The sequence below is a fragment of the Lates calcarifer genome, linkage group LG6, assembly GCF_001640805.2.
Source record: "Lates calcarifer isolate ASB-BC8 linkage group LG6, TLL_Latcal_v3, whole genome shotgun sequence".
Taxonomy (NCBI): domain Eukaryota; kingdom Metazoa; phylum Chordata; class Actinopteri; family Centropomidae; genus Lates; species Lates calcarifer.
Window position 1 is genome coordinate 18,053,104 of NC_066838.1, and position 19,782 is coordinate 18,072,885.

At 43.2% G+C, this 19,782-nt stretch overlaps 1 protein-coding gene across 1 annotated transcript in view; it reads left to right on the forward strand.

The window, feature by feature from the left end:
* plxnd1 (plexin D1) overlaps positions 1 to 19,782 on the forward strand; it is a 61,468-nt gene continuing 41,686 nt past the window's right edge. The window contains 7 exon segments of the mRNA XM_051071306.1: positions 1 to 1,455; positions 3,449 to 3,625; positions 6,747 to 6,878; positions 8,117 to 8,217; positions 12,803 to 12,932; positions 14,983 to 15,160; positions 15,420 to 15,528. Of these exon segments, the coding sequence (XP_050927263.1) occupies positions 232 to 1,455; positions 3,449 to 3,625; positions 6,747 to 6,878; positions 8,117 to 8,217; positions 12,803 to 12,932; positions 14,983 to 15,160; positions 15,420 to 15,528 (2,051 nt within the window). The 5' untranslated portion in view covers positions 1 to 231.

Here is a 19,782-nt window from a genome sequence, read left to right on the forward strand (position 1 = left end):
GTGTGCCTCGGGAGAGAGGCTGCTGAGCTGCACAGTGGGCAGAGAGGGATAGTCAGAGGAGGCAGCCTGAAAAAGGAAGCACGACTCGCTTATCGCGTCATTCTGGGTTTAGGCGTTGAGCAGGAAACAGCCTTTCCTCTCGGATTGTCGCAGTAGGAACAAACACACAATTTTGTCTTTACTCAATGCACCCCACGGCACAGAACACGAGGAAGCCGGTCAGAAGGAAAAATGCCTCCTTCGATAGAGATAGCTGTTCTGCTCCTCGGCGTCTTGACTTTGGAGACGCGCCGGAGTGCCAGCGCGCTACACATCCAACAGGCGTTCGCGTCTCCAAATCAGACCAATAACTTCGTGGTGGACCCGGTGTCCAGAAAGGTCTACCTGGCCACCGTCAACACCGTCTACCAGCTGAACGGCACCTTGATCCTCGAGGTGGAGAAGAGGACCGGGCCGGTGGAAGACAACCTGTTGTGCCATGCGCCACAGCTGCCCCAGGCTCCGTGCGAGCATCCTAAATCCCTCACTGACAACTACAACAAGCTCCTTAAGCTGGACCGAGAGCAAGGGGTCGTGGTGGTGTGCGGATCCGTTTACCAGGGCTTCTGTGAACTCAGAAAAATGGAGAATATTTCGGAGATAGCGGTGGAGTTCCCACCCCAGGGCGAGAAGACTGTTTTCCCCAGCATGCTCAACATCGCTGCCAATCACCCGAACGCATCCACCGTTGGGCTCATCCTCAAGAGCCACGGGGGAAACACCCGGCTGCTCGTCGGGGCCACGTACACAGGGGCTGGTACCCAGTTTTTCCCCAAGAATCACAGCAAGGAGGACCTGCGCTTCGAGAACACCCCGGAGATCGCCATCCGCTCCTTGAACATCAAGGATTTATCGCACCTTTTCACCTATGACATTAACCCCTCGGAGGATAATGTATTTAAGATCAAACAAGAGGTTAAAACCAAAAACAAGCTGAACTTCGTGCACGCTTTCATCCAGAAGTCTTACTCCTACATCGCCTTTAATAATGACGCGAAAACGGGCCACAAGGAGAGCCAGCCCAACAGCATCCTCGCCAGGATATGTCTGGATACCGAGAACCCCCGAAAATCCTCCGGGTCGGAGAGCAAGAAGCTCACCGAATCCTACATCCAGATGCCCCTACAGTGCGGATTTAACGGGAACATTTACAACCGGCTTCTATCCGTGTACCCGGCGGAGATCCACACGGACGAAGGGCAGGGCGCCACGGAGCCTTACCTGTTCGGAGTGTTTTCCAAGGAGAAGCCGACGGATAGAAAGTCTGCTCTGTGCGCTTTCAAGTTCGGAGACATCGAGGAGGAGATCCGACAGGGCCGCTGGAACTGCTCCAACTCCCCCAGCAGCGACGTTCAAGTGCTGGACAGCGTTATCCAGGGCTCCGGGGCGGCGTGTATCCTGAAGGGAAACCTGGTGGTAAGGGACACAGATCTCGTTTATTAGTCAACGTAACGATATTAAACATTAAGTTAGTTTATTTTAGTCTACTTTATTTTCATGGTACCAAGTGGAATTAGTCTATAGGTCCAGTTTAACAGACTGAGGTGGGAGGAAACTTTTTAATTGAGATAGTTCTACTTGACTGAAGTTCAAACAAGAGTCAGTATCTTTATGGAGCAGACTAACAGTCACAATAAGGTAACAATAGACACATTATGAACCCCATCAACATATTTTCAACTACTGTGTAAAAAAAAATGTAGTTCTTTATTATTTCATTTATGTTTTGATTTCTTATCTATGCCTTATTTTTTAATCAATATTGGATTAAAAGTAGCTACATCCCTATTAAACAAAGATTAAAAGAGATTAAAAAACTGGAGGTTGTGTTTAACACCTTTCCATGGCCTCTACTATTGCAACCCAGAGTCACAGTCCTTCTATTTCTAATCATATTTGGCAAATATACAGCTCCTGAGTCAGATTAATGAAAGCTACAGCCCTCTACAGTTGCTCAGGCTGCATGAAATAAGAAAACCTCAGTCACAATTCGCTGTATCCATCTAACAGTTTTCCGTTTATGCTTGCAAGCAAGTTATCCCCTTTAGCCCTGAGGCTCATGACTTGAACAGAGGATCTCCCATGTCACGAGAAGGGGTCATGATAGTTGGCAAAGATGCTCCACAAGAGCCACGCCGAGGGGTTATGGGAAAGGGTGAGACTCCTCTCACATCCAGCAGCGTTGTGTCTTATCAAATATGAGGGGAGAAGTGGGTCAAAAGTTTACAATGGTTTTCGGTTTAACCTCAGACACTTTATTGAGAGTCTGCTGCTAACTTGAACTCAGCCACAAATTTAGCACAATGTTGATGAATAAATAGCAGCTTTGTCATAAACACATGGTCAGATATTATCTTGAGTTTTTAATGTGTGCTTTCCAGTCACATACAAAAAAAATATTTGCCCTTAAGGAACTATATACACTATATTTACCATACTAACATATACTGCTATTTGTACTATATTTGCCCTCTCTGTTTTCCCTCTACATGGATGGTGTCTGATAATAAAAGCAGAGAGAGCTTTGCACAGTTTCATAGGAATGCAGTGAAATTCCAGCTTCTCATTGTGGCGGTTTTGACTGACAGAGCTGATGTCAAAGGCGACTGTCCCGTGACCATTGTGCTGTCAGGTCAGAAAGTTGCCCTCCTCCCTGGCACTGTGTTGTTGGCTGTGGCCCCGGGGCCACTCCCCCCATGACCAGTTTTCTGAATACTATCTCAATTGGCCCACAGGCCTTTCTGAGATAGACAACTACTCAGTTCAAAGTGGTTTAGAGTGGATTTTTTTCCTCTCTTGCTTGTAACACAACCTACTTACCCCCTCACAGAATAAAGTTAGTCTTTCTTTAGTTTAGCATTTTTTTTTTTGTGCCATGACCGCTGAAATGTGATCTTTTTTGTAGTCAACAGTTTGAAGGCCAGCAGTGAGGGAAAGCCAGACACAATTTATGATAAGAGAGACAAGGCCGCGAGCAGAAGGGCCCGTGGGAAACGACTCTACAAATATCCACTGCACTTAATTCTTTTTTTTCTTTTTTTTTTGCCTCTGCATGCTCTAAAATATTCAGAGAATTCCCAATAGATCCTCATGCTCATCCAAGCGTGGCACTAATGTTTTATCATTGCCTGCTGAGGATTTGACAAAAGCAGAGTCTTATGAGTGTTGAAGACCCTTGTAAGCCCTTTTCAAGTATTCACTGAGATGTCTAAAAAGTGATTTAGAAGAATGAGCAGCACCGTTGTGATAGCTACTATCAGTTCTTGTTTTCCACTTCACTTTCATCACACAGCACTCTTTTTGTGCTTTGTTCTTGCCCGTTTTCTAATCTTTATGGCATGTCTCTATATGAAAGCTGATGAGAACTGATCTCTCCCTCTCTCTCTCTGCCTCTCTCATTTTGTTATAGTTGCAGTCCGAGCAGCTGGACTGTGGTGCGGCCCACCTGCAGCACCCTCTGGCCCTACGGAGGTCCCTGAGGGCCATTCCTCTGATTGAATACCCAGGCCTTAGTTCAGTCTCTGTAGACAATGTACACAACCACACTGTGGTTTTTCTGGGAACCAGTAATGGACGACTTCGTAAGGTGAGACACATAAGAGGGAACACACACACACACACACATGCTATCAGTACTTATGCAGTAACAGAACAAAGAGTGAAACTTTCCTAAACTAACCTCAGGTCATAACGCAGTTGCAGCACATGATGGAGTTAATATTTTTAATGTGAGCGAGCCCTCCAGCTTGGAAAAACTATAACAGTAACAGTTACGTAGCATTGCTCTGATGTGGCTGCTGACTCTCAATAAAGCAAACATAGGTGTGTGATGAAACACTCAGAGCCCCGGCAGAACAAGCAGGAATGTCCGCTTTCATCTGTTAGTTTCTCAGCACTGTCAACCCCCCCACCCCCAAACCTTCGCTCCATTCATCCATGACCCATCCAGGTCCATTCAGCAGTCCGTAATCATGTGCTCTAATGTTCCTCAGACTTTGGGTACTGTTTGAGAGATCACCAGAAAGCTGTTCTCACAAGATCAGGTTGACGACGTATGACTCAGTCGGTTTTCCCTGCGTTGGTCTGCGACCCCAGCTTTCGAACATCTGCAGTGGGTCCGGCTCGTGAAAACCTTTCCTGTCTCATTAACAGCATTCCTTAATTCTGTCTCAGCCACATTCCTAGTCACCCCTGACTGGGCTTGCTAAGCAGCGGCCTGCCCTGCCTGCCTGCAAGCGCCACAAGCTTCTTCTCAGCTAGCTGCGGAAACAACATAAACTGACTCTGAAAGCTTTCTGACCCTGTTGTTTTGCATTAGCCTGGTACCTTTTTACAACATTAAAACCCATTCTCCTACAGGGGGGTGTTTTGTCTCGGGCCCCCGCTACAAGAGCTCCTTGTTTTCTTCCCCAGATGAAGGTACTGCATCAGCCCCAGCTGAGCGCGCTGTAATTGGTTTTTGGATGGTTTATACCGGATGCACAACACTGGTCGGGCATGGTGTAAGCAACTGTGTGCATGAGCGTGTTTGTGTATGTCTGTTTGCTTGATTGCAGGTTTGACTGTGTTTTTAGGTGTTTGACTTTGACCAGCGCAAGTGGTTTAGTGACTTCATGTGTTTACTCAGATGAATGCATACCCTGTGATTATGGGCTACATGTGTGTTCTTTCAGCATGTGTGTCAGCCTTGTTATACAGTACAGTAGTATTTCTGTGACCTTGGGCAACAACATGCTATATGCTTTTTAGGTTTATGTGTCTTTCTTTGTGTATGTATCTGTGTGTGTGGCAGCGTCAGTGCATGTGTGTGTGTGTGCCTCTGTGTGTGTGTGTGTGTGTGCCCTGAGGATAGAGCTGTTACAGAGGTTAATGGTGCTGTTAGTGTGTGTAATGTGATTCTGACTGTGAGTTTGGCTCAGACTAAACACAGGGGAACAGTGGTTGAGATTAAGTTAGGCCTCTTTTACTGTCTTTGAGAGAGCCCTCAGTGAAGTAATTTGTAATTACATGCATTTTTTAATGAAGTCTCTCCCTCCCCATTACAGCTGACTTCCATTTTCTGCCTCTCGCAGCGCCCGCCTTTATCTTGCTAACTCTCGTCCAATTTTCCTCCCTCAGCCAGTCCTCCCCCTCCACCCCTCAGTTCATCGCCTCATTGTCCCCTGTCTTTTACTCGGCTTCAAATATAAAAGGCCCTTTGATTCATTTTTGCAAACAAACAGACTTTATCTATTTCTCTCTCTTGTTCTCTTTCTCTTCTGCCCCACCTCCATCTGTCTTTATTCTCTCTGCTTTACAACCAGGTACACAACCACACACATACACACACACACAACAGCTGAGCACTCCTTGGTTGAATAGGGTCTTTCATCTGCAGGCAGATAGACAGAGAATAGAGTCAGAGCGACCTGCCAGTACAGCAGGTGTTTGGTTGGTTGACCTGGTGGCTCACTATGCCACTGCTCTCCTCACCACTCCTCTTCTTCCTCCTCTTCCTCCCCCTCCTTTCTGCTCCTGTTCTGCTCCCTGTCCAGGTGTGTGGGCTGCTGTTTACTCACTCCTCACTGTGTCACTCTGCTGGTGTGTTTGTAGTCGCTGGGGTGTGGGGTGAAGACATAGCACAGCTGCTTACTATCTCTAAGGCAGAAGAGTGTATGTTTGTGTGTGTGTGTGTTTGTGTATAGGTGGGTGGTGTTACAAAAACGACAGTGATATTTGGAGGCCGAGATAATGCCTCTCATCACAAGCCAATGGTTTACTAAGCTTCTGTCTGCTCTGGTTTAACAGTAACCAGCACGTCTCAGTGGGTGGTGATGGTTTTGTCTTGTGTGTTTTTGTGTGTGTGTACGCACTTGTGTGTGTGTGACTGTTCTCGTGACAAGCGTGTTTGTGTGTTCAGCGGATGGAGAAGCGACAGAGCCTGTGCTTGTCTCCAGATGCCGGTCAGTCTGCCAGTTCCTCAGGATGGCAGGATGTCTCCATTTGAAGGGAGACCCGACAAATCGCAGAAATAAGAGCTTTCACTGACTGCGTGACAGGAAGTCTCACTCGGCACAGTTTGTTTTTCTACGCGGCTCTGTGTGTGCGCCTGTATGTTTGTGCATACGTGAGAACATGTCACCCGTTTTATTATCTTGAGTTGTAGGAAGGCCAGAGTGTAGATAAATCACTGCTTCGAGGGGGGGGACAAGATTAGGCACACCACTTGAACAAAGGACCTCATGAAATATATTTGAGGAGGTTGAGCATGTAACAAATACTTTGAAATAAAAGGTAAATACACTTTATTAAATCTGGATTCTATTTTTTAGACATTAATTTCATGAGAGCTTTTGGTGCTGTCTTATGTAGCTCCATCAGGCTTCCATATAAAACAGTATGTTATGTTGCTAAAACAAATCAGCGCTCATTGTTGGTAGCAGTAGCCTCAAAGTTGTGAAAGCCACTGGCGTGAAACACCTGCCAAATACTGATGCAGGAAGTGGATTAGGAAGCCTGCTTCTTCTGAGGTGTTGCTGAGCATGATACCTGAGCAGCGAGATGAACAGAAAGCAACTGTGGTTATATTGAGCAATTCTTAATATCTGAGACATTCCTCTGTATGAGTTGAGTTGACTTTTCCTTGTTGAATTAACCTTGTGAACATATTTATTCTGCATCTGTTCCAAATGCTGCCGTCCAACCTGTGTGTTCTTTTTTTCTCACAGCTGACCCTCCTGCCGAACATGACCTTGGGCAATCAGTGGAAGCTGAAGCTGCCAGCCAGTGAAGCAGTCCACCACATCATGACCTTTGACCCCAACGACAGGAACTTCCTTTATCTCATGACCTCGCACCATGTAAGAATGTGGCTCAAGGCGAGGCTCTGGTCTCAAGATGTTTGTTGATTCTCTCCACCTCTGTCACTGATTTATTGATGTCAGCATGAAGCAGGATTGTAACAGTCACAATCAGACCTCATTTCGCATCTAGTGAATCTATATATGTGGCAAAGAAAGCTACGTAGATAGACTCTCAATGGATTTCAATGGGTTTCAGTGCTGAATTTCCAAACCAGTATGTTTCATAACAAGTCGCACTTATGACAGGATGTGGCTGCACCTCCAGCAGTCCTGTTGTGCACTGCAAATGCACCTGATTGTTAGGTTGACTGTGGTGAGATCAAATCACTGTGCTTCCTGCCTCAGAAGCCAGAAACTGATGGTTTCATATGCACACTGATAAGACGAAGCTCTTTTCAGACACTGACATGGCAAACATGATGATCTATAGCATGCTGGAGTGGGAATGCAACATATACTGTTATTAGTAACACTTTCTTCAAAACTCATTTTTTATTCTATTCATGGTTGACCTTTATCAGTAATTACCTTTAAATGTATTTAAATTCTATGATACCTTTCTATATGATATATTTCTCTGTCAGCTCAAACTGCACACCAACAACTACAATGTCAGTTTGGCTGCACTGTAAACAGATACACTAGTCTCCTTTCTGTTATATTTCAGACAAAATATCTGCTTCAAGAAGTGTTTGCTGCCTCCAGAATTTTGGGACATGTAGTCATTAAACTGTGCTTGCAGATACTATCAGCAGCCAAGTGTGTCACCAAATCAATCAGGACTGAACCCTTACGTATTATAACTGAGAGGGATTAATCGTTGGTCGCTGATTGATCGTTTGGTCAATAAAATGTCAGAAAAGGCTGTAAATGCCTGTCATGTTTTGCCAGAGCTCAAGATGACAAATTTAAATTGCTTGTTTTATCTTACCAACCGTCCAAAACCCCAGAATATTAAATTTACAATGACATAAAAGAGACTAACGCAGTCAGTCACAACACATTTGAGAAGCTGGAGCCAGGGAATGTTTAACAACTGTGTTTGATAAACGACTTAAACGATAAATTGATTGTAAAAATTCTTGACTGATGTTCTGTCGTTTGTTTCAGCGCTAGTTCTGTGCTTATGGTCTAATACTGTTGAAACTCTGTTGGCTTCATCTGATATACCTTCTTAAGTGTTTTAAATTGACTGCATGTGTGTGTGTTTTATCTTTGTGCTGTGTTGCACACAGATGCTGAGGGTGAGAGTGGCTGAATGTGACCAGTGGAAGAGCTGCAGTGACTGTTTGGGAGCAGGCGACGCCCACTGTGGCTGGTGTACTCTGGAGAACAGGTAAAAAACAAAACAACACAAACGCACACACACATGCACACACACAGTTTTTGTTTCCCACTCTCTCTATCTATCCAGTTAACTGTCCTCAGACTTTTTCTCCGTCCCTCCCCGGCCTCTCTTCTGCTGCCAGAGAAAACATAATTCAATCAAACTATCATATGTTTTGGTGTCACGGACATGCCACATGCTTTTTGACGCAATATGCTGAGAAAATGTCAACATGTCTACTGTCTTTATTGTCCTCATTTAAACAGTGATTCCAGCTGGAGCTGTTTATATGACTGATTGACTTAAGTTGTTGCTCGTTTTGAAGCAATAAAGGATCAGATTGATGCCGTAGTGAAAAAGCTTTGAGCTTGTCTTTTTGATACTTTTAACATCTGAATCAATGAAGCCACTGAGGCTCGTTTGCTGGTTTTCATCATCCTCATTCTCAATTTCAAAATGTCGCCCGGCTGAATGAGTCTTGGCAGTAACAGAGTGTGTTTTGGGGTTGGAAGGCTGTTGTTGGATCGAGCAGAATTGATTTGCTTTTCATTAGGCCTCAGACTGGGGGAGTAACATCATTGTTTGGAGCGGTCCCCTGGTTCTTTGGTAGTTTAGGGAGGGAGCGACAGGCTGGGAGCGCCCCAGCGAGGAGTGACTTGGCTGAAGTGTTACTGTGAGCGAGCGAGAGCACACTGTGATTAATGTGGCTCTGTCAGAACCGGCTCTCTGGCTCTGCGCTCACTGGCTTTCAGGGAGAATATGTGTGGTGTCGAGCTGTGTTTGTTTGTGTGTTGTTTGTCTCTGTGTTGGTGTGTGTATGTGTGTGTGTTTGTGTGTGAGAGTTGGTCGGTTGCTTGGTGATTAAAGCAGATCAGATGAGATAGTGAATTTTGTGATGAGTTGTGCTGCAGCTCTGGAGGCTCTGGCATGGCCAGGGGCCATTCAGAGCTGGAAGAGTGGAACTGATGAGAGTTGTGTGTTTGTGTGTATGTGTGTGTGTGTGTATATGTGTGGTCAGACTGTCTCGCTGTCATCTCCCTGTCTCTTCTCCTTATTTATCTATCTGTCGTCTCTTTATCCCAGTCCCTTTCTCGCTTCACTGCATTTTTTTTTACCCTCGTGATTCTCTCTCTGTCTTTGGCTTCCTCTTTTTTTTTCCTGTCTTGCCCTCGTATTTTCCAGTAGCTTTGTGAATTTAGTTATCCCTCTCTCAACCTCCCTCTCTGTCTCCCTAGTCCTTGTCTCCTCTTCCCCCCAGTGCCCTTGTCCTCCTCTCTATCCCTCTACAAAGGAGCGTTGATTGTGATGATGGTGGTGGGAGGGAGAGTGCACACTGGTTCTTTTGACAAGGAAATGTCAAAGTGTGTAAGCCTGTGTGTAAGTGTCAGCATGAGTGTGTGTGGCTGTCTGGCTCTCGGAGGCCAGGGAGCTGATGTCATGTGCGTGTGTGTGTATTTGTGTGTTTGATGCACTGTTTGGCCAGTCATGCCGGCCGTTGGGCCCGCGCTGTGGCCTCAGAGCCTGGGGGATCAGGAGGTTGATGTGTGGGGGTGGATGGTCTCCTCCATCACCTCACTGTCTGATACAACTACAGTCACTCAGAAAAGGAGGAGAAAAAAAGGACCACTAGAAAACGATCTACAATCTGTAAAGCCACTACTGTCTCTGTGGGTGCCTGTTTGATTTTATGCATGGCTCTGACGTCTCTCAGCACGTCTGCATGTAGAGTGAGCATGAAAACATGTCTGTTCGCTTGTTGGAATCTGCGTTGTTGTCTGAAAAAAGGGAGAGCTAGTTCCTCTGCCAGAGATAAAGCTTAGTCCTTGATCACTCTTTTCCTGCTGGAGCTGGCTTAATCTGCCACATGTCACAAGAAAGTACTTTAATATCTTTATTTGAATCAAATTACGCGTCATGTGCAGTCTTTGCTATTCACAGATTATCATGCCTATCTGCATGTGCTTGTCTCACAGTGACTTTCTGTGTATCTGTGTCTCTGTGTGTGTGTGTGTGTGTGTGTGTGTGTGTGTGTGTGTGTGTGTGTGTTTGTGTGTGTTTGTGTGTGGTTTCAAGCTCATATGTTCTCCTGCTGTTTAACAGTCTCACTGGCTTCCCACCTTATCTGACGTACAGACACTTAGGAGGTGATGAGTTTTCTCGGGTCATATTTTAGCTGCATATATTGACTCTGTTTACTTTAAGGAGCTGTTTGAAGAGCTTTTAAAGTCAGCGTGCTGCTGTGAGGCAGGTGAGGAGTATCTTTGTGTCTATGGTGTGTGTCTGCTGTGAAAAAAGAAAAGTGTTTTGAATTCATTATTCCTCACTGCTGCGCTTGATCAAATTGTTGTTTGAGTTAGCCGACAAGTCATGAATGCATTTTAAGAAGAAAAAAAACAGAGAAAGGAAGAAATATCATTATATGAGTGACTTAGTGCATTTGCTGGCCAGTTGTTATAACTCACATGCTGTTTGTTGATGTTCATCTGAGACTGCATGTCTTTTTCTTTTTGCAATGGTAAGATGAAGTTTCCTGAATGCCTGCTTCAGTTTATACCAAGTGGCATTTATGAGGTATTCAGTACTTAAAGATAAAATCTAGAGTTTACTGGATAATCTAAATATATTCTCCTACACAGAAAACAAGGAAGGCACTTTTAACCCATTGGAACCCAAGTTGTGTTTTACTCCATGATCTCGAAATAAAATGTATATATCTCAAAACACATGTACACATCACAAATGTTTGTACTTACAGTCTCAAAGACAGGGCTGGTGTATTGAACATTAGTACTTCTGAGCAGGCACCAAAATGTGTAAGTAGTGAAAGTTAGCGTTGAATGTTAGCGTTGAATGCTAACTTTCAGTTCTTAGGTCGGTTTACATAGTCTTTGGTTTGATATACAGTATGTGTCTATTTAGGCCTGATTGTTGTGATATGACAATGTCATGATATGAATAAACAAAACAAGTTTAGGTCTATAGCACTTTTTTTTTACCTGATGATGGCATTGGATGAAAGGTCAGGAGATCACCAAAGTGATTAGGGTTCGTTCTCTGGGGACCATGAATCTCTGTGCAAACTTTTACTTTTGTGCCAATTCATTCAAAAGTTGTTGAGACATTTCAGTCTAGACCAAAGTGTTGGGCAAACCGACTGACAAGTTGTGCAGTTTCATAGAAAGGATTAGTATTGGTACAGAAACTCATGTATAATGTTGTCAGCAGTTTCAAGCAGTTCCCAGCTACACTCAAAGAACTGCTTTCAAAATCAAAATTAAATCAATAGCTAAACAAGTAGTACAATTTCTGCTGATTAGACTGTTTATCTGTAAATCTACTGTAGTAAAACCGCTGAGTTTGCTGAGAATCTGTTCAGAGTTTATGAGTTTGTTTGTTTCGAGGGGATTTTTGTGCGGCTTGCAGAGCCGCTCAGTTCTATTTTTAGTTCAGCAGCTGACCTCATGGCCCCCCTCAGTCCCTCAGTGCCAATTGGACTGAGAATCTGGACATTCACTTTCCCTGGACACAAACACTCGCACTTGCGGGGTTCACAGACACACACTATATTTTAAAACAACTGTGAACGTGTGAGAGGGAAGTGGGATGTGCCAAATTCATTATGTGGTGTGTTCGGATGTTGCTAAATGGGGCCTCTTTGGTCTCTCCTTACTCTGAGGTCACTTTGTCCTTCCAGTCTGCACTGCAGATGAACTGAACTCTGTGCCAACAGCCGGTGAAGTTCATTAGTGAAGCAGAAGTCAGAGTGTGAGGCCACCTTGCTTGTTGAATGCCCTCTTACAATCCTTCTGTCCTACACATTCATTATACTAACAAAGAGGCACACACATGCACACAGACACACACATACTGTATTATGCTCTATGCTATCCACACACACAAACACACATTCATGGATGCACCACTGGTCCACACAGATAAAAAGTGAGTAGGTTTTTTTTTATTTATTTATTTTCATTCAACTATCAGCAACTGGCCCCTGATCTTAGTGCCTGCAGGATGGGTTGCCATAGCAATGTGTGTGACCTGGAGTCAAGTAGTCTCTTGTGTTGAGCCAGACAAACTGACAGCCGAGGTCTGAATGTGACATTAGGAGACCACAGCACCTCATAAATCTGTGGGAAGCAGACCATAAAACCCAACGGTGAGAATTCGTCAAGTCTTGAAATGAAATGAAAACACAGAAGTTCGTGCTCTCCTCACAGTGGTTAAAATGTTGACCTGCGTTCACACACCAGTGTGGCAGTCCAGAGGCTGATTGCGTCTCGATCACCAGCTCTAGCTTTGACAAGCAATTACTATATAGGAGATGATCATATCTTGATATGGCACAGACGTGCTGATGGAAAATCTAACCCCTAGAAAGTTAGGCCAACTTCTCAGCTGCAGCCAAGTTTTTTGTGCAGACTAACAAGAAAATGTGTTGATAGTTATTAACTTCTGGATGCTGGTTTCTTGACTTTTTCAGCATAAATCTACCATGACATATATGGTGCAGAAACTGAAATATCATAGATATGATCTGATAAATATGATATCCCCCGATTTGACTTTTATTCTGTTACTTTCTGTCCAGATGTACCATCCAGAAGGAGTGCGCTCAGGGGCTGTTGGCACGCTCCTGGATCAGCATGGGCGAAGGCCCCCAGCAGTGTCCATCCATGACCCTGACACCCCCAGAGATCAGCATCTCTGCAGACATCAAGGTATCATCAGCTGACCTCATGTTATTGTTTCCATCACGCCCCTTTTCATGAGTCAAATACACATGACTGTTGTTATGGTCAGTGAGGGCAGTTTATTTTGAGCTGATGAAATAGGATGTCTCATGTCTCATGACCACCTGTATAACCTGACACCTCTCACTATAATTATACACAGTATTATTATTACCCTGCTGATAAAGTCATGCCAACACTGTTTGCTCCTGCAGCTGTGCTCCCACTGCCCCAACCTTGTACAGTATGTGCTAGATAGATAGATAGATAGATAGATAGATAGATAGATAGATAGATAGATAGATAGATAGATAGATAGATAGATAGATAGAAACCACCAAAGCCAAGCTGTCACCAAAGGGCACACAGACACAGCAGTGAACACAATGGAGTATTTGGTATTCAGCTAGAGAGCCACATATTTCCCTCAGGAGTTTGTGGAGACCAAAAACAAAGTGAATATTGGACTTACATTCATCAGGTAGCTAAAAACAGACTCTAAATGAATGCCAATGTTGCTCCATAGCTTCTAATAATAATGTTTTTGCCTAAGGAAAAAAATATGTATTAGCAGGCTATTTCTGTTAGACTGCCACCTACAGTATTTGTGTTTGAGACACAAATTATTGGCTTTTGATGCAAACTATAAAAGGGAAAACTTCAGTTTTCTTTAGCTAGATTCTTGACAGTGGTGAGACAGCTCCAAGAGAGTCTCTGAAAAAGAAGAAAAGAATGGAAACATTTTGCTCTGCCATTTTTTAAAGCAATTTGCAGTCAAAGCCAAAAGTCTGACTGCAGTCTATTAGTGCATGTTGATTATCATTTCCTGCTTACATCATACTGTTGCTTTCAGTATTATTACAGTATTAACTTATGGCATATTGCAGAGATTCTCAAATTAGGAACAAAACAATTAATATTATCAAGGACATGAGCTACATGATTACAGTCATGTTAACATGACTCCCTGTAGTGCAAATGAAAAGTGGGAGTTATTTGCCCAAGTTGAAAGAGTTTTCAGACGAAGAGCGGTGATGAACAGCTCCTGTCACAATCTGTCATTTTAAACACTTATCCTATATCCTTTTAGGTTATGGATCAGAGAAGCAGAGTAAAATATTGAGTGCTACATAACACCATCAGTTTGATTTTAATGGAACCAGACAGGACTATATATTCTGGCAAAAAGAGCACCTGCATTATACTTCAGCTATGACATGTAAACTGTTGTTTTCAATCATTTTTTCCAGTCAGTCTCTCATGTAACAGAAGCATAAAAACAATATGATAATTAGCTCACTGAATTCTGACACTTGGAATATATTTGACCTTTAATTACAGCTCATGATTAGACGAGGCTGAGAGACGACAGGTCATTAATTGGTTCGTTAATTGTGGATATTTGCTTGTTATGTAGGTCAGGTCGGCAGCTCTGTAATAGATCCACCAGCTGCCCCTGATCCACAGGCATCCTTTAGAGTCACAGGAAGCTCGGCTCAAGGTTGTCTCCCCTAAACAGGAAGCAGCAGGCAGGAAGTCAGGGCCTTAGCTGGGAAATGATCAGTTCCGCTTAACAATGGAGCAGATTTTTGAGACTTGTTAGCACATGTTACCAGCCACTTCAGCTCGTATCTGCTGAGCCACAGAACATATCTCCTTGCTTTATCTCTCTTCCTCCCCCTCCTATTTTTTTTCCCACATTGAAATCATTCAGCTGAAATCCAGTCATGTCAGTGAGGTGCTATGTTTCTCATTATACGTCTGTCATACTTCATCACATAGCCAGAATTAGATGTGAATGTAGCACCGTGCCATCTGTTTCTTCATTGCACATTAGTTTTTCTGTTTCTCTGCCTGAACTCCTGAACGAGCTTGAAGTAATGCCAGTGCCATTTTGCCCTCTACCAAAGACTAACTGTACATATACTGGATTTGAATTTGTGTGTGGGCATGTGGAACAGAATTTGTAATTAATTTCAGTCAAGATCAGGATCAGCCCGTTATTATATTTATGCTCCTATATCTGTTCCTGTCGTAGGATGTCGGCATCCTGATAAACGGCAGCGTTCCTGATCTGGTCGGCTCCCGGGTGGAGTGTGAATATGGGCCGGGTGTTTCTACAGCTGTCACGGTGCACCTGGACTACGGTCCCGCTCAGATCCAGACCTGTCCCCTGCTCCCTCGAGAAAACTACCAACCAATCCCCCCTGGCACAGGTGAGACTGCAAACAGGCCTGCATTTGGCTCCATACCAATGCCGCCAGCTATATTTTTCCACACAAGTACAAGTACAGTTACAGTATGTGACTCACTTTATCATTTACAGCATGTCGAGCTGCTTTACAGCAAATGTAATTTCCCCTTTCCTATTTGTCCAGCTTGAGGATGTCTCACCGTCTAGCTTGTGTTATGACAGTGATACCATCTCGAATGTTTGACACATGGAGCTTTGTTCACATGCCTTTGTTTCTCCAGATCATCTGACTGTTTCTGTGGCGATAAAAGTGAATGGCACATCTGTGGTATCTGGGAGCTTCATAATCTACGACTGCGAGAGGACGGGAGCAATACACCCCAAGACATCGTGAGTCACACATCTATTGTCGCAACTGTTTATCTCAAATTTTTGATTTATTCAGAGTTTTGTGAAGCTTGGCCAACTTACAGCGATGCCTTACCTCCAAATTCATTCACTTAGTGGATGAAAATAACTAAGTACATTTACTCAAGTACTTTATTTAAGTGTAATTTTGAGGTACTTTACTTGAGTGTTTTCATTTTATCCTACTTAACATATCAATTTCTCTCCATTTGATATTGCACTACACTCTCTTCTTTTTACTCCCATTACAGCTATCTGCTAGAAATAACTACTAGTTATTTTACAGATTATGATTTCACAAAAATTCATATACATTTTTTTTTTTTTTAAGATAAGCTTTTAAAAACCAGTTGTTCTCAACCTTTTTTCGTTTGAGACCCCTAACAAAAAGCAGTGTCTAGCCGGGGCCCCTTGTCAAGTTTCAGATCACTATGACTTGTTAGCACCAAAGAGACATTTCCCCTCTAAACGTCTCACATGGTTTATATTAAAAAACAGTTTGAGGCCACAAAGAGGTAAAACTCTACTATATTCACAAAAACACATGGATTTGATCTGAAAAAGTGCAAAAACAGGAATTCAAATGTGTGTAGTAGGTACTGCATTAATCATCTCATGACCCCTCAGATTTATCTTGTGACCCTTTGGAGGGGGCTGACCCCTAGGTTGGGACCCACTGGATTAAGCCATTGAATTGTATACAAAGTAGTTAAAACTCGCTCCATCTTGACCAGACCAACAGTAAAATGCCACTCACACAGTGATGCGGTGTATAAACAATCTGATAATTATAATTATATCCAGTAATATGTCAGTCCCAGGGACCATTTTTCTGCAGGATTTCTGCAGACTTGTACTATTTGTAAATGAGTATTTTTACATGGTGGTATTAGTATTTTTATTTGAGTACTATACTGGATCTGAGGACTTCTTCCACCAGTGCTCAGACCTTCATTCACTGGCTATGTGATGTCCTTCCTTAATGAGACCTGAATACCAATAAACTCCAATTATAGCTGTCTGTAAACATATGGCTCTGCCAAGCTATTGTATCACTCAAATAACTGCCAAATGTCAGCTGATGTCCCTGTGGTATTGTAGATGTGCGCACATAGCTGGAAGGTGAAAGACTGCAAAGCTCCTCCACTCTGTTGGTCTCAAAGGCCTTTCCTCTTTGTCCCTAAAGTCTTCCTCTCATGTTTTTTCCTCTGCTTCCTATTTAGGCCTCAGTTGGTAAATATTGCAAACACGTCCTCTCAGAGGGCTTATTGTGTGTTTGGCTTGCTCTGGGTTTCTCAGTGCAGGATCAAATGTGGAATTAATATGCTGTAAACGTTAAGCCAAAGGAAATTGGATGTGTGTGTCTGCCTGGTCATGTTGATGTTTGTTTTTGTGAAGGACTGCGACTTGTATGGCCTGGTCACAAAGAGGGTTTTCTCATAACTGGAGGCAAACCAGCTGGCTTCCTCCTGCATGTTGGACCATGTCATAGGATCCACTTTATCTGATGGGCAGATCTTAGGCTTAGAAGGGCATCAGTGTGTGTGTGTGTGTGTGTGTGTGTGTGTGTGTGTTTGACTGACTCCTTAAGATTGAAACCATTTGGGTGTGTCCCTTTTGTTCACTTTTTGAAAGCGGTCTGGAGGTGTGAACGCAGCAGTTGCAGGTACATGTGTGCAAGGCTGCACCCAATATGTGCAACGTGGCCTCGGTGCTCGGTGAGGTCCAGGAGTGTGAAATTAGATGGTGGTTTGTTGAAGGTGATAATGAGCAAAGTGCCATTCTCACAGGATGAGAAATGGGCTGCAAACTGCGGAGCTGCTATACTCTATCTGATTTTAATCACTTCAAGCTGTTTTTTTTAATAATCCCTAAAGAGGGTCTTATGAGTCACATCTCCTCAATGAAACTAGATAGTGGAGTCTCTTTGTTTTCTGCTTCATAGAAAAAAAAGCCATCACTAAAGCTGAAATCTTTAAAACTGGTCAAATTTTTTCATCTGCATGGATGAGTGTTATTAGACATTAATGGCAATAATCTGCCATCTCAAGCTATTTAAGCATGCGAGTGTGCAATTTCATTACTTGAGCAAAAACAAATTTTCTACAGATGTCAGTGGAGGATATGTTCAGCTGATTACAGCACACACAACAAGCTGAGACGAAGCCAGCAGCATGACTGGATGCTGCCGAAGGGCTCGACAATAAACCAGATTTTAGAGCTGCAATTATTGATTAAGCTGGCTAATATTTTCTTGAATACTCAATTAATTGTCTAGGTTATACCTTCCCACTGCTTGTTTTATCCGACCAACAGTCCAAAACCCAATTTACTATCACACAAGACAAAGCAAAGCAGCAAATTATCACTAGTGTGAGGTGTGAACTTGGGAATGTTTGGAAATCTTTGCTCGAAAAGTGACGGTTAGAAATTAATTAGAAATTGACAAAATAGTTAATAGCTGATTAATTTCAGTCAGTTAATTAGTTAATCAATGAATCACTTCAGCTCTGCCAAATTGAATGAATTATTGACAATATTCATCTTTAGATTTAGTCATGTTGCAATTTTAAAATTGTCTGAATTTAGCTTGATGCATTTTTTTTTTTTTAACAAAGAGCATGTGTTACACACTTAAAAGTTTGAAAGATGTGAGCATGATCAGTCAGGTAGTGTCTAATGGTTGAAGTTGCATTATGGGAAATGTAGAATTAAACATTTTTAGAGTAAAAGTCAGACTATCACAATTTCTGCCACTTCAGTTTAGACCAATATTTTTTTAAAGTGTGTCTCTACTAAGTCTGAGTAGTGCGATGCTACATCACTGGAGTAACCCTATAACTAGTCCTACTGTAATAGATAAGGACAAACATATTAAAAACAAGCTGACATAACACAAGAAATATCCATGGATTTTGTAAAAAGAAAATTGTTGCTACATTATCATTATCAAGGTAAATGTGGCAAAAATTCACAGTTATTTTCGGTGGAAATTTACCTTATCAGTGTAGAGGAAGTTTCAGCTCTAAGAGGTCTTTATTCAGGATGTGATGTTCGTGTGCTGGATCAGTTTGTGTGTTTTTCCAAATAATCCGTGTGACTGTGTTTGTGTGTGTGAGTGTGTTTAGACAGTGCTCCCGTGACCCCTTCAAAGTGGTCACTAGGCAAAGTGTTAATGACAACCAGACGATAGCATTCCAGTCTCACCAAACAGCCCAGTAGGACAAAACCACCTAAACCTGCCCTCTCACTCAGTTTCTCTCAGTCTTTTTATGTCTCTCAACCACACTCTCGCTCTCTCAAACACGCACTCTTTCTGTGTTTTATTTGCCTTTATGTCTCTCCCTGTGTCTTTCTCTTTTTTTTTTCCTCTTTCCTCGTCTGTCTGTGTCCGCTTGCTCCACTCATTCAGTCCTTCTCTATCACTCCCACTGAAACTGGTCTTTTCTTCTGGACATATTTCTCTTTGACAGAGACGTGATTGAGAATGTGTGTTTAACCGCTGTGTCCACTGAGAGGCCCTGAGAGTGCAAGCCTGACTGTGTATTTAGTGTGTGTGTGTGTGTGTGTGTGTGGTCATTATGACTTGAGGTGAGCAGTGTCATAGAGTATTTACTGTCAGTGTTAGGTCAAGCAGAGAGAGTGTGCAAATAATGTGTGTGTGTGTGTGTGTGTGTGTGTGTGTGTGTGTGTGTGTGTGTGTGTGTGTGTGTCTGTGGGATTGTTTTATTATATTCTTGAGGTCTGAAAAATGGGAGCCCACTATACTTGTGGGGTCAGACAGTATTGTGGAGAGTAAAATGCTGAATCCCACAAGTTTAAATGGCTGTTTGGTTTGTTTTAGGTGAGGGGGAGGAATCCAGTTGTAATGGTTAACACAGGAGAAGGGGCTAGGGAGTGCATTATGTCATTGATGGGTTCCCACAAAGATAGGTGTACAAGGATGTGTGTGTGTGTGTGTGTGTGTGTGTGTGTGTGAACATGCATGGGTGGTGGTTTATAGGTGCTTTAGTAGGACAGAAAGGGAGTCAGGGAAAACAGAAAGGCTGCAGCTGATAAGAGCCTTAAGGGGGCCGTCTGCTTTTAATCAGAGCACACATACACACAATCACACACACACACACACACACACACACACACACACACATTTCAAATACATTTCTGCATCCTTTTACACCCACTTCACTCCCCCCAATCTAAAGACCCCCTCAGAGTGTTGCTATCACTGGAGGCGCT